Source organism: Coturnix japonica, chromosome 6 (genome assembly GCF_054131305.1).
Source record: "Coturnix japonica strain WE chromosome 6, WE-NBRP24, whole genome shotgun sequence".
Taxonomy (NCBI): domain Eukaryota; kingdom Metazoa; phylum Chordata; class Aves; order Galliformes; family Phasianidae; genus Coturnix; species Coturnix japonica.
Window position 1 is genome coordinate 40,138,960 of NC_140668.1, and position 12,096 is coordinate 40,151,055.

At 54.2% G+C, this 12,096-nt stretch overlaps 2 protein-coding genes across 19 annotated transcripts; both read right to left on the minus strand.

Annotated features, from left to right (window-relative positions):
* Positions 1-816: 816 nt before the first annotated feature.
* DHODH (dihydroorotate dehydrogenase (quinone)) lies at positions 817-4,173 on the minus strand. 7 transcript variants are annotated; one of them, XR_014947608.1, is made up of 9 exons: positions 3,883-4,173; positions 3,473-3,672; positions 3,149-3,231; positions 2,632-2,819; positions 2,176-2,289; positions 1,682-1,835; positions 1,450-1,609; positions 1,199-1,358; positions 817-1,101 (listed from the first exon to the last, which is right to left on the minus strand). XR_014947608.1 is itself a non-coding variant. In XM_015874305.3 (9 exons), exons 1-8 carry the CDS (start codon positions 4,087-4,089, stop codon positions 1,304-1,306), a joined length of 1,161 nt encoding a protein of 386 aa, XP_015729791.2. In that variant the 5' UTR covers positions 4,090-4,173; the 3' UTR covers positions 817-1,101; positions 1,280-1,303. The 7 variants fall into 7 exon arrangements, 5 of the variants coding, with proteins under 5 accessions (XP_015729791.2, XP_085407460.1, XP_085407459.1 ...); XM_015874305.3 differs by having other exon boundaries at positions 1,280-1,358; XR_014947607.1 differs by having other exon boundaries at positions 1,450-1,835.
* Positions 4,174-4,653: 480 nt separating this feature from the next.
* IST1 (IST1 factor associated with ESCRT-III) lies at positions 4,654-12,037 on the minus strand. 12 transcript variants are annotated; one of them, XM_015874273.3, is made up of 10 exons: positions 11,985-12,037; positions 11,180-11,279; positions 10,506-10,686; positions 10,153-10,240; positions 9,743-9,826; positions 9,241-9,351; positions 8,648-8,845; positions 8,108-8,200; positions 6,988-7,036; positions 4,654-5,927 (listed from the first exon to the last, which is right to left on the minus strand). In XM_015874273.3, exons 2-10 carry the CDS (start codon positions 11,265-11,267, stop codon positions 5,728-5,730), a joined length of 1,092 nt encoding a protein of 363 aa, XP_015729759.1. In that variant the 5' UTR covers positions 11,268-11,279; positions 11,985-12,037; the 3' UTR covers positions 4,654-5,727. The 12 variants fall into 12 exon arrangements, with proteins under 12 accessions (XP_015729759.1, XP_085407456.1, XP_015729756.2 ...); XM_085551330.1 differs by having other exon boundaries at positions 11,164-11,279; XM_015874270.3 differs by having other exon boundaries at positions 11,736-12,032.
* Between the last annotated feature and the right edge of the window lie 59 nt (positions 12,038-12,096).

The following is a 12,096-nucleotide window of genomic DNA, read 5'->3' on the forward strand; positions in this document are numbered from 1 at the left end:
AACCATAGAGTCCAACTGAGCCAGAGCGGCCCGCAGCTCCTGGCGGACTTCCGGCATCATGACGCCATGACGGAGCGACCGGAACGAGGCGGAGCCGGGGAGGAGGGGCCGGGCGCGGTGCCGCTGCCGCCTGTCAGGCCGTAACCGGCTGCCACAGCTCAGCAGAGCAGGGAAAAGCAGCGCAGGACACGGAACTTGCCACGTTCAGAACCAGGTTCAGTCCCTTCGGTCCGGCTGAAGGCCGTTCCCAGCTCTGTGCCCAGAGGCACCGTATGAAACCAATGGTCCCTGTTAGCGCTGCAGGCAGCGCTGCTCACAATGGAGGCATCAGGAAATCCAGGGGCGGTACATGGTACAGCACACGGAGCAGAGCATGGCAGGCAGCAGCACTCGCCCCCACTGCTGAAATGCTGCTCCTCGGCACCACAACCAGGTCCCACAGTGCAGGTGGTGGGGAACTGCTGCAGACACGATGCTACGTCAGTCACAGCATCACCCGAGGACAGCTAAGAGATCGCTGGCAGCCCAGCATGAAGCAGCAGCTGCTGCCAGAAAGACACAGACAGAACTTGCAGCTTCCAGTGAGTAAATGGGGCCTTTCCATAACAAATGATGAGTATAACCACGGCTGTCTGAGCAACAGGTACAACAGCTCCTGCCATCTCCTGAGGCCAGGCCCCAGGTACAGCTGGGCACACCACGATGAGCCCAGACACTGACCAGGAACAATACGACACACAGATCCCTTGGCTGAGAGCTACCCTTGTCCCTGGAGTCTGGGAAGGCAAAGGGGCGTCACCAGAGCAGCACACAAGGTAAGATCAATGTTTATGAAGTCCAGGTCAGGACCAGGACCCACAGGTTTATTAAAGCACTGTGCAGACAGCAGATGAGGGCAAGAGAGGAGAGACACCACTCTGCAGGCTGCAGTGCATGACCCAGCACCGGCCAGAGGGAGCAGGAGAGGTTCCAGAACAGAAGGGATACTCAGCACAGTGCTTGGGTTTGGTCAGTACCGTGGGGAAGGTGGGCAGAGGACTGTCCCATCCCTGTACAGCTGGCCTTCCTAAGCTCAAGTGGATCCTGACCAACCGCTGGCTTCTGCAGGGGAACACGGCCCACAGGAAAGCCACAAGTACAGCCATGGGCAGTGGCAATAGTACAGAGGCCACTTCCCCAGCTTCTCACCACTACTGACCCTTCGCAAGGGCCAGGACCAGGGCATTGGCTCAGTCCCAGCCTAACCACTCTGGAAACATCACAGCCATTCTTGGTTTACCATGGCTCGACCTTGATCCTGCTGTCAGCGCTGGTGATCTGCTCCAACTGCTTCCATGACACTCTTAAACCCCTGCTCCCTGATCAGGAACAGTGCATGACAGCCCAGCACTCGTGTGCTCATGCACAGGCACCCAGCTGCCTACAGCCCTTCCTGGTCCCTTTGCTCACCTCAGCAGCTCCTCCAGCTCCCGCTTCACCATCACCACCACTGGGGGCCCATGGTACACTAGTGCTGTGTACATCTGCACAAGTGAGGCTCCAGCACAGATCTTCTCCAAGGCATCACGGCCACTGCTCACCCCACCCACCCCAATGATGGGCACCCGGCCTGTGGGCAAGTACAGAATCAGGACGGGGTGCATCCTGCCCTCACCCCTGCTGAGCCCTGCCCTGCCCCTACCTTGGGTGAGTGCGTACATCTCCCGCACTGTCTGTGTGGAGAGCTCTCGCAGGGGCTTCCCGCTGAGGCCCCCGGACTCCAGGCGCTGCGTGCTCTGGAGGCTACTGGGGCGGCTGATGGTGGTGTTGCTGACTATCAGTCCATCCACACCAACCTGGGGGAGGCAGCAGCATAAGGGCCCACGTGCTGTGAACAGCGAGGTCAAAAACAGGCTGACAGGCCAGCTTGGATGGCCCCCAGCAACATACTCAGGAGTCATCCCTCACTACCTGCAGTCCCAGAGGTCTGGTGGGATGCACACAGACCCTGAGACTTACAGTGAAGCATAATGTGATTCCTCCAGCCAGCCAGGGCTGCAGGTCCGCTATCTCTTCAGGGGGACCAGGACCACTGCTGTCTGGCACTGTGCTCAGGCAGAGCCAGAGGTGCACACACCCAGCTTCTCATCAGCCTCTCCTTCTTATCACCACTGTGCCTGGCCCCCGTCCCCTCACCTCACACACAACATCAGCTATGTCCTTCTTGTCCTGCTCAGTGAGATCTGGAGCAATCTTCACCAGCACAGCTGGCTTACGTTCGCATGGCAGCATGTCCCTCTCTGCCAGCACCTGCAGCAGGACACAAAGGAAGTGTTTAGTAGGGGGTACTACCTGCATCCACAGCAGCACAGGGTCAGCTCCTTTTGTTCCCATACAGCACCAAAAGCACAGGGCCTGCGGTGCACAATACACATGAGTTGAGGGCCCAGTCGCGATGCCATGGTGTGGGTGGCTTGCAGGAACAAAACACAGAGTAGCGCCTCACTGCTCATCTGCCTCTTCCTGGAGAGCAGCACTGCAGCACACAGCGCTGGCGCACACATTCAGTAGCTGATTGGGGAACATCTGGGTGGCTTCGCCCACCAACCCAGGAAGCGTCTCCTCCCTGCACTGCTGGTGCTCCTCACCCACCTTGGTCAGCAGGTCCCGCAGCTCAGCCTTGCCCTGAAGGTCCCGCAGCCCCGGAGTATTTGGGCTTGACACGTTCACAACCAGGTAGTCAGCCAAGGGGCCCAGTGTCCGGACTCCAGCCACGTAGTCAGCTGCAGCATCTGTAGAGCTCTTGTTCTTGCCCAGGTTGATTCCAAGAGGCATCCCCTCTGGAATGCAGACATGCCTGAGCCAGTGTATATAGAAGGACCAACCACCACCCAAGGGGCCACAGTGCTGAACAAAGAAAGCCCCTGTACCAGCCAAAAATTGAGACGAGGAGGAGTTTCCCAGAGCTGTGCTTCAGCCCTTCCTCCAGCCACAGCCCCATTGCTGCAGCTGGCAGTCAGCATTTCCCAGCACCACCAGACAGAGCACTCATAGAGGCTGCCCTTGGAAAGCGTCTGGTTGCAGCACTGTTGGCTTTGCACACCTCCCTTGGAGACCCCCACATCCACTCTGCCCATCCCTAAAAGAAAGTCTTCAGAGCTCGTCTCACCAGCCGTGAGCTTGAGCTGCGTCTCGTGGCGGGCCCGCAGCCTGCGCTGCACTGCAGCATGGCCGTGGCTGTTGAATCCATACCTGCATCACAAAAGAGGAGGCTCAGGGCCGGCCCGGTGCTCACCAGGCCCGAGCAGTAAGAAAGCGGCAACAAGGGGCCCGGCCCGGCCCGGCCCAGCTCGGCACACACGGCCCGTGGTTCAGGTGACAACTGGGAGCACACACGGTACCTCAGCCCCCCGATTTGTGACACCGCACCCGTTAGTGACCGCACCCGTTAGTGACCGCACCCGTTAATGGCCGCACCCGTTAATGGCCGCACCTGTTAATGACCGCCTCGTCTTCCGGCAGCCGGAACACCCTGGGCTTTGCGTTGCCGTCTTGGGGCTGGGGCGTGACGGTTCCCACCTCCACGAAGCCGAACCCCATCCGGTACAGCCCGTCCACGGCCTCGCCGTGTTTGTCGAATCCGGCCGCCAGCCCCAGCGGGTTCCGGAACCGCAGCCCGAGGACGCGCGTCTCCTGCGGGAAGCAGCGCTAAAGGCACCGGCGGCACCGGCAGCACCGGCAGCAGCCGCGGCCCCGCCCGGCTCCCCCCGCACGCAGCGCTCCGCGAATCCCGCCGCGCCTCCGCCCGGTGACACCGCACGATCCCGCCGGACCCTCAGCCGACGGCCCGGACCCGGCCGCGTGTCCCGGAGCCGCGTGTCCCGGTGCCGCCCCATTCCGTACCATGCCGGTCCCGTCGGCCGGTGCTGTCGGCGTTAACCCGATGCTGGCGGCTCGCAGTGCCAGCCCGTGGGCGGTCTCCGGGCTGACGGCGCGCAGCGCGGGCATCAGCACGGCGCCGTACAGCCGATCGTCGCCCGCCGCCAGCGCCGAGCCCAGCAGCAGCCCGCAGCCACCCAGCGCCACCGACAGGAACCGCAGCCGCCGCATCGGAACCGCAGCCACGGACCGGACAGAACCGAAACGAACCGCGCCCCGCCACGCGCAGCGCGTCCCGCTCAGCCCGCCGCGGGCAGCACTTCCGGCAGCCAGAGAGCGCCATTGGCGGAGCGCCGCCCCTACAGCCAATAGGAACGCGGCAGGACTCGGGGCGGGCAGCCAGACCGCCAACGGGAGCGGAGCCAGAGGCAGACGGGGCGGGACCCGCGGAGCGGCACGCGCTGCTCGGCAGTGGCGCTGCTGCTGCTGGGCGGGTCGGAGCGGCACGGCACGGCACGGCCATCGGCACGGCACGGCACGGCCATCAGCACGGCACGGCACGGCACGGCACAGCCATCAGCACGGCACGGCACGGCACGGCACAGCCATCAGCACGGCACGGCACGGCACAGCACGGCCATCAGCACGGCACGGCACAGCCATCAGCACGGCACGGCACGACCCCGCAGCTGATGCCCGCACACGGGACGGGACGTTCCGGTCCCGGCCCCTCCATGTCACACGCTCCCCCCGCACAGCCGCACCGCACGGACCAAAGGCAGCGCGGGGCCCGCAGCCGCTCACGGCCCGTCTTTATTAGTGACTCGTCTTAAGATACAAATCAACCAAAATAAGTTCAAAGAGGAGTAACGCGTTATGTACAGATACATCGGACAGAACAGAACCCATCATGGCAGCACCTCGACAGCACCCGGCAGACACCAACCACCGCTGCACACACAGCTCCGCCAGCAGCCGGGATCACACAGGACAGAGCCCAGCCCCGGAGCAGGGGGCAGATACAGCACATGGCACAAGCACATAGTGCCCGCCACACCCAGCCTGTTCTATGCACACACCTCCAACAGGTTGTGAGCACACTGCTGGAGCAAACCACACAGTGCTGCTGTGTGAGTGCACTGCAACCACACGGTGCTGCTGTGTGAGTGCACTGCAACCACTCAGTGCTGCTGTGTGAAAGGGAAGCAGCCCCACACACCAGACAGTGCAGCAATGGCCGCAGGGGCTCCCTGAGGGTGCACAGGGTCTGCAGGAGTGGATGGATTCCAGCACCAACTGCAACCAGACCCAGCTGGAGCCGCAGGAATGGAGGAATGGCAGCAGGGCACCACAAGGCCTACAGGGCGATACCGTGTCCAAACAATGTAATTCCTGCCTCTGCCCCAACCAGTTTAAAATCTTACCACAGAGATAGATATTATCTCTCTCACCCTGGCCACACATACCATAAAGCAGAGCTGGGCAGCTGGTAGGTAACACTCCCCTTGAAACCAGAAACATGAGGAGAAAGCCCTTTCAACCTTCATCACCTTTCTCTGTAGAAGAAAACACGCAGCTGCCACAGAAACGGGCAGGAACATCAGTCAAGCAAGGCCTTTCTCTGCAGCTACCTGGATTGGTTGGAGCGGTTCCCTGCTTTCATCTCTTAAGAGTCTCTACAGTTCAACTCCTGGAGCAACAAGGACAAAGAAAGCGACAGCATGTGGTTTAAGAACAGCGGGAAGAGAGCTCAAAGAGAAGTGTTCATTTGAGGTTAATACAGGAAACCAATCGAAGGGAGAGTGTTTCAGAGAAAAACAGCAGTCACAGCTCCTGCCCTTCCCATTGGAGCTGTAGCCCAATCACTCTTTATGTTTTCTTCTTTAGCTCCTCAAATCTCCGAGAAAGATCATCAAAGTCAATGTCTTCAGAGGCGGAAGAATTAGCACCAGCGGATGCTGTTGGTAGTGTATCTGGCACAGAAGGTAATTCAGGCAATACAAAATTATCAATGGTATTAGGAGGTCCAACTCTTGGTTTTGGAGAAGCTTCTGGTTTGGGTCCAGGCCCTGTTTAGAATAAGAGAAAAAACACTTTCACCCCACTCAGCACCACATTAATCATGCCAAAAGACAGAGATACACAGAACACCACTCCACCAAGAAAGCAGCACCAATGACCAGCACTAACACAGCTCCATCTGTGTGACACTGAGTGTGGAAAAGGTTTACACGGCTGCAAGGAGATGCAGCCATAGACCGGTCGCCCCATTCTACAGATGCACTACAGATTTCCCCTTTGCTGCCACAGGTGACGCTGTGCAGCTGCAGCTCCTGCTCATCTGTATCAGCTGGAATACACCACGGGGACCCTGAATTCCAATTTTCTCCAATCCAACACCTCCTAAAGAGACACAGAGATACCGAGGTATCTTATGTTCCTATCACCCAGCTGTTAAACTGAGGTGTACCAATTCCACTGCAGCCGTAGGTGCGTCTCCGTCACACACCATGGCTACTTCAAAAAGGACTGTCAGGAATCCTCACTGGAGATGGCAGGTGGCAGCTTACTTCAAATCCTGCTCTGACCTGATCAAATGCTACAGGTAACAGATGCTTTCAAAACTTACAGAGAAGTGCACTGTGCAAGACTAGAGATGAACTGTGATCCAATGACAGTGCCTGAAGCACATCACAAGCATTCAGGTAGACACACAGAGAACAACTCCCACTAGCTATGCTCTGCTGCATTAATGCAAACTTATCTACCTCTGAGTGCCTGCTTTTCTCTTTCTGCTCCTGAAGAATATAATGCTTATATTGTATAAAAATGTATAAAAATTTAAATCCATTGCTTTCCCATTTTCTTCTGCAAACTCTTGGATTTGGTCTGACAAGTCAGCTTATGCTAGAAATCCAGTCTGACTTCAAAGTCAAACTCTCATTCTTAAGTTTCTCAGACCCTTCCTGCATGAGAAAATTCCTACCAGGATCCTCTCCAAAATCTCAATTCTCTCAAGATTTGTCAAGTTGTGCACATTGTTCCATGTGGAGAAAGCTCACAAGGACACTACAATCCCAGTCTAATCACAGTTCCCAACCACCTCCAAGTTCCCACACCTCGACATACCTGCCACCGATGCAGAAGCAGAATCCTTGTCAGCATCAGGCTCACCAATCTGAAAAAAGCTCTCCGTTACTATAGCTCTCCCATCCAGCAGGCACAGAATACCAGAGCAAAACAGGCAAAGCTCATAGGCAGCAGCAGCAGCCAGTCATGCACAGCAACGGATATGACATCCCCCCAAGAAAAATAAATAATAAATATAGCCCCTAATTTTCAGTGCACTCAGAAAAATCTGAGACTCCTCCCAAGGAGACAGTGCTTTCATTTCCCTCCCTCCTTGTCCATCAAAGCAACTTCACTGGCAATATTTTGGAACAAGATGAATGGAGTATATCCACCACCAGATTTTAAATTTTTCTCAAGGACGAAAGAGAGAGAAGACTGTTCTCTTCCCCCACAGTAATACAGCAACTGCTCACTGTCACAAGCAATAGGTAAGTCCTTGTGACCAGCAGTAATGAAATAAAGGGGTCTTGGACCGGTGGGGACAAAGGCCCAAAGCATGATCAGCTTTGCTGGAAGAACTCTCCCTGCCTGGTGGGCTGCAATCAGTGCCACCTATCCCTACCCAGCTAACAGCTGCTGTGCCTGCATCTCCTAGACTTAAAGGCTTCTGTGTGGCTAGTGCACACAGATACTGAGCTACACTTAATACTAATCAAGGTTTGCAGAAACAAGCACATCACCAACAGCAAAATGAGAAGCACGATCATAAACTGCATGAAATAAAAGCACGGGAAAAAAAATCCACTCCAAACTCTCCATCCTTGACCCCAAGGACTGAGAAAAGTCTGTAGCCACACGTACAGAGAATGAAGGTGGGAAACCTGTCACATTAAAAAAAAAAAAAAGGGAAATTGTGGACCTTGTTTATTAAAGTGATAAACATTTGACAACAGGGTAAAAAATAAATCTTGGCTTTCACAAGTTTTGGTTGCAAAGGAAAGAACTTCTCACCCGTTTCTCTCATCACATGCACTCAGCTATTCAGCCAAAATCAATACCAAGCACCACCCCAAAAGCTCAGACAGTGCGTTTAATGAGCAACTGGATTTTCTGTAGCTACCACTGCCCTCAAGTTTCCCTCTGCTGCCTACAGCGGTGATTCACATCAGGCACTTACAGATTCATACGTTGGTGGGTTTGCTGGAATTGGTGGAGGATGAATGTTAGTAAAAGGCTGATAGGCCCCCACTGGCAGGCCATTGAAGTTCTCCTGTACACAGAGAAATTAAATAGTCAAATACCAGCCAATTCACCTGGGAGAGACTCCATGGGACACAATACACCTACAGCTGTTATGAGAGAAAGTAGAAGTCTAAGATACATGCAGACAAGTATCTCATTTGGTATGGCTTATACTCGTTAGGAAAAGATTCTCAGGTATTAGTCTGACAGTCACCTGCAACAAGCTAACAGGACTATCAGTTATTCTAAAGAACCAGCAAAACTAACACTTCATGTCTCACAGCATTAGAAGTACCAGGCCAAAAGCATAACGTACTGCTGCCAAGAACTTCTATTCCATATAATCTCACAATAACAAGATGGTCATCTGCTACATAAAGCTACCAAGCACAGACACTTTCCAACCAGCAGGTGTGGGGCATCGCAGTCAAAACTCTCCAGAGGAAAAGGGTACGCTCAACATATAGATGCTTACCGGTCCCTTTGGAGGTGGATAGGAGAAGGGAGGATTTGATGGCATGGGCATAGGCATTGGCACGGGCACTAAACCATCAAGACCAACCAGTGGAGCTGTAAATCCACCACCTCCTCCCCCTCCATGGCCACCTTTCTTCACATCATCTGTGAATCCCACATCAATCAGATCTGCCTCAACACCTGCAGGGGCTTCAGCCTAGGAAGGGAAGAAGAAACTTTTCTGATCTTTTGATCAGCAATATTTTGATCAACAAACAAAAATTTTTTTTGAACAATCTTTTGAACAGCAGTAGATGCAGCATTTGTAACTGGGAAAGATGGGACAGGAACAGAAGGACAGAACAGACAGCAACCTTATTAATGACAGTCAGAAAGGAGACTAGACAATAGTCTGCCTAACTTCTGCCATATGCTGCAGGACTTTGGGAAGCAGAAGGGATCCCTCTATGCTAAGGCTGTCTAGAAGACATACAAGTGAAATTACCATAAACTCTGGCGCTACGCCACGACCTTATGCTCCACAGCACTAACAGGAAATTTCAGTCACTGTAACGTGGAAGGGGGCCATAGACTTGCATGTGCCTCACTCACCATCACCACTGAGTCAGGTTCATAGGGAACATTGTAGTTCTTGGCAATTTCAATGAGATATCTCTCCACCAGAATCTTGGGAGGTGCCTCCACACTCAGCTTGTGCATCAGCTGAAACAAGAGTGCAGAGACGCTCATCAAGAACAGCGCAGAACAGCAGGGCTCAGTCACAGTCAGGATCACCTGCTGTGGGGAGCACAGCGCAGTCCAGAGGAACCCTTCCCACCCTGCACAGCACTGCAACAGTAGAGGCTTCTGGCAGCCACAAGGCAGGGCTCTAAGCACTCTGCTCCTCTACATCCACAGGCAAGACAGCCTGGCCCCACTTGACAGGGACATCAATACCGGGCTTCTGTGTTTAAAGGTAGGCCAATCCCCACAACTGTCACACCCAACTCCACAGTCAGCCACAGACGTCAGCCACCAGTCATGTGAACAAGGGGCAGAAATCCACAGCAGACTATCTGCTCTTCCAGCTTCAGCTGTTCTACCAGTTTATTACCCTGTCATTAACTGTTCCAATCTGGTTTGTGCGGCACAGCTTCCCATACTCCTTGCTGTATTTGGCACACAGCTGATCAGCAACCTGCAGCAGGAGAGAAACTCTAGGATCATATAAATCCTTGCTTTGCCCCCACCACACATCCCGCATGATCTGCAGTCCCCACAGCCCTCTCCACCTCTGTTTGCCCTAATTTCTGCAACCAAGTGCACCCAGCTGAGCAGCCTTAGCCACTCCTTAGGCTTCAGGATTCCTTGTAGGAGTGAAACCTGGTATGTGGTCCCCATCTGCAGTGCCTATAAAAACGTCCTTTGCCTCAATGACAGAGTTCAATGCTAAATCTTCCAACGGTTTCTGGCAGTTCCACCCCTACCCTCCATGCATAACACAACTCAAACAACCCTACTCACAATCTTCAATTCAGCCACTTCTGACTGGAGTCGCGGTGCAGCCCAAATCAGCGTAGACACTGCTTCTGCCAGGCCAGAGTCCAGCTCCCTAAGGATAACAGAAGGAAATCCTGCCTCCACACCGCATACTTTATTTTTGCAGCCCTCCACCTGCTTAGCCCAAATGTCCCCAGTCCTTCCTGTTGCACTCCAGTCTTCCCTGCCAGGGAAGGAGAGGTCTCTAAAGGTCCTAGGACACCAATATAAAAACAGGTGCCCTTCTGTATTCCCAGCCTGATCCCAGCAGTATATCACCCTCAACCCAGAGGGGCCTGGACCCTCTCCCACACAACACCCTCTAGGACAGCACTTACTTCATGGACTGAATCAAGCCAAAGCGGGCTAGCAGTAGATCGCAGTAGAGCTCCAGGATCTCCATGGCTTCCACAAGGTAATCTTCACGGATGATGTGCTCCACACGAATCCTAGCACGCTCATCTTTTCCAGCTGCCAGATAATCTGCAATCTCCTTCCTTGCCTTCTGGGCCAATTCAGCTGCAGCACATATCCCCAAGGCCAGTCACTGTGCTGGCAAGGGCTACTGCCCCTACCACACATACCCCCATCACCAACTTCCCTCTCCCCATCAAGCTTAGCCACAGCTAAGTGGATTCCTTGTGTCTTGGTTCTACCATGGAAACTTATAGGAAATAGCAGAGTTGTTTTTAGCTGCCAGAAACTCTCCCACACCTTTAACTTCCTTGTAGAGTAAATCGGAACTATGGGGAAAATGCCATCCATATCCAATCAGGGCAGAGCAGCCAAGTGAGGTGAGTCACCCACAGCACGCAGAAGTTTCGCTATGCAGGCACAGAAGGTCCAGGAAACAACCTTCTGGGCAAACCTGGATGTTCTTCCACATTTAGCACACAGCTGTAATGCCACTCACCCTGTCAATCATATCCTGACATAAAAAAATAAATCTTTTGCTCAAGTTTTGTGGGCCCCAAAAGTATCCAGGGTCACACCTACCCCCTCAAATACTCACTCTTCTTTTTCTCCAGCAGCTTGAGGCGATTGATGACAAGGCGCAGGTTGACACGCAGGCGCTCAGCCTTGAATCCAGAGCCCAACATGATGAGCAGTTTCTATGGGAAGGGAAGGGAAGATCATCGGTATCAGTAAAAAAATAAAAAATAAAACAAACGACAGAATTTCACTATGACAAGAAACATTTGTAAAAAAACAAACTCCTCAAGGGCTAATACTGAAAGAGCTGGTTTGTACCAAGGGCACAGGAGCTTCTGGATCACGGTAACACTGAGCACCCAGGCAGCAGCTCGTATAAACTGACTGAAATTTAGAGAACGAGCAGATCATTGAGCTCATGTGTTCAAACATCAGCACAGTCATCAACAACACACACAGCAACTAAGGTCAAACAAACACCGATACATAAAGATTAGTAATGCATTCACCTGACACCACGGAAAGTTCTGCCTTTCTATAATTCGAATCTACTCCTACAACACTGAAATAACATTACAGAGCGACGAGAAACGGAAATAACATTACAGAGCGACGAGAAACGGAAATAACATTACAGAGCGACGAGAAGGCCTCAGAACCGGTCCGTGCTCCTGAGAGCACCGTCCCCAGCGCTGCCCGCCCCGTCCGAGGACACAGCTCGGCCCCGACCGGAACCTCCCCCGAGCGGGGTTCGGCCGCTGGGGCGGCCCAAGAGAACCCAGAGCAGCGCACGAGGCTCCGCTCGGCTCCATAACGGCCCCCCCATAACGGCCCCCCCCCATCCCATCCCATCCCATCCCATCCCCTCCGCCGTCCCCACTCACGCCGTCCCGCCGATCGCAGACACCCAAGATGGCGGCGCGCGCAGCCCCGCCTCACTACGGCGGAAGGATCCTCCTGTCCGGCCGCTCCCGCTGCTGCTCGCGGCACGGCCGG

Coding starts and splice junctions, on each gene's coding strand:
- DHODH (XM_085551333.1), bottom strand. CDS start 4,089: ATGCGGCGGCTGCGGTTCCTGTCGGTGGCGCTGGGTGGCTGCGGGCTG. Junction 3,673..3,882: donor CGGCCGACGGGACCGGCATG/GTACGGAATGGG, acceptor TGCTTCCCGCAG/GAGACGCGCGTCCTCGGGCT. Junction 1,359..1,449: donor GAGCTGGAGGAGCTGCTGAG/GTGAGCAAAGGG, acceptor GTTCCTGATCAG/GGAGCAGGGGTTTAAGAGTG.
- IST1 (XM_015874270.3), bottom strand. CDS start 11,957: ATGGGATGGGATGGGATGGGGGGGGGCCGTTATGGGGGGGCCGTTATG. Junction 8,846..9,240: donor AACCTGACTCAGTGGTGATG/GTGAGTGAGGCA, acceptor TTCCCTTCCTAG/GCTGAAGCCCCTGCAGGTGT. Junction 8,201..8,647: donor ATCCACCTCCAAAGGGACCG/GTAAGCATCTAT, acceptor CTCTGTGTACAG/GAGAACTTCAATGGCCTGCC.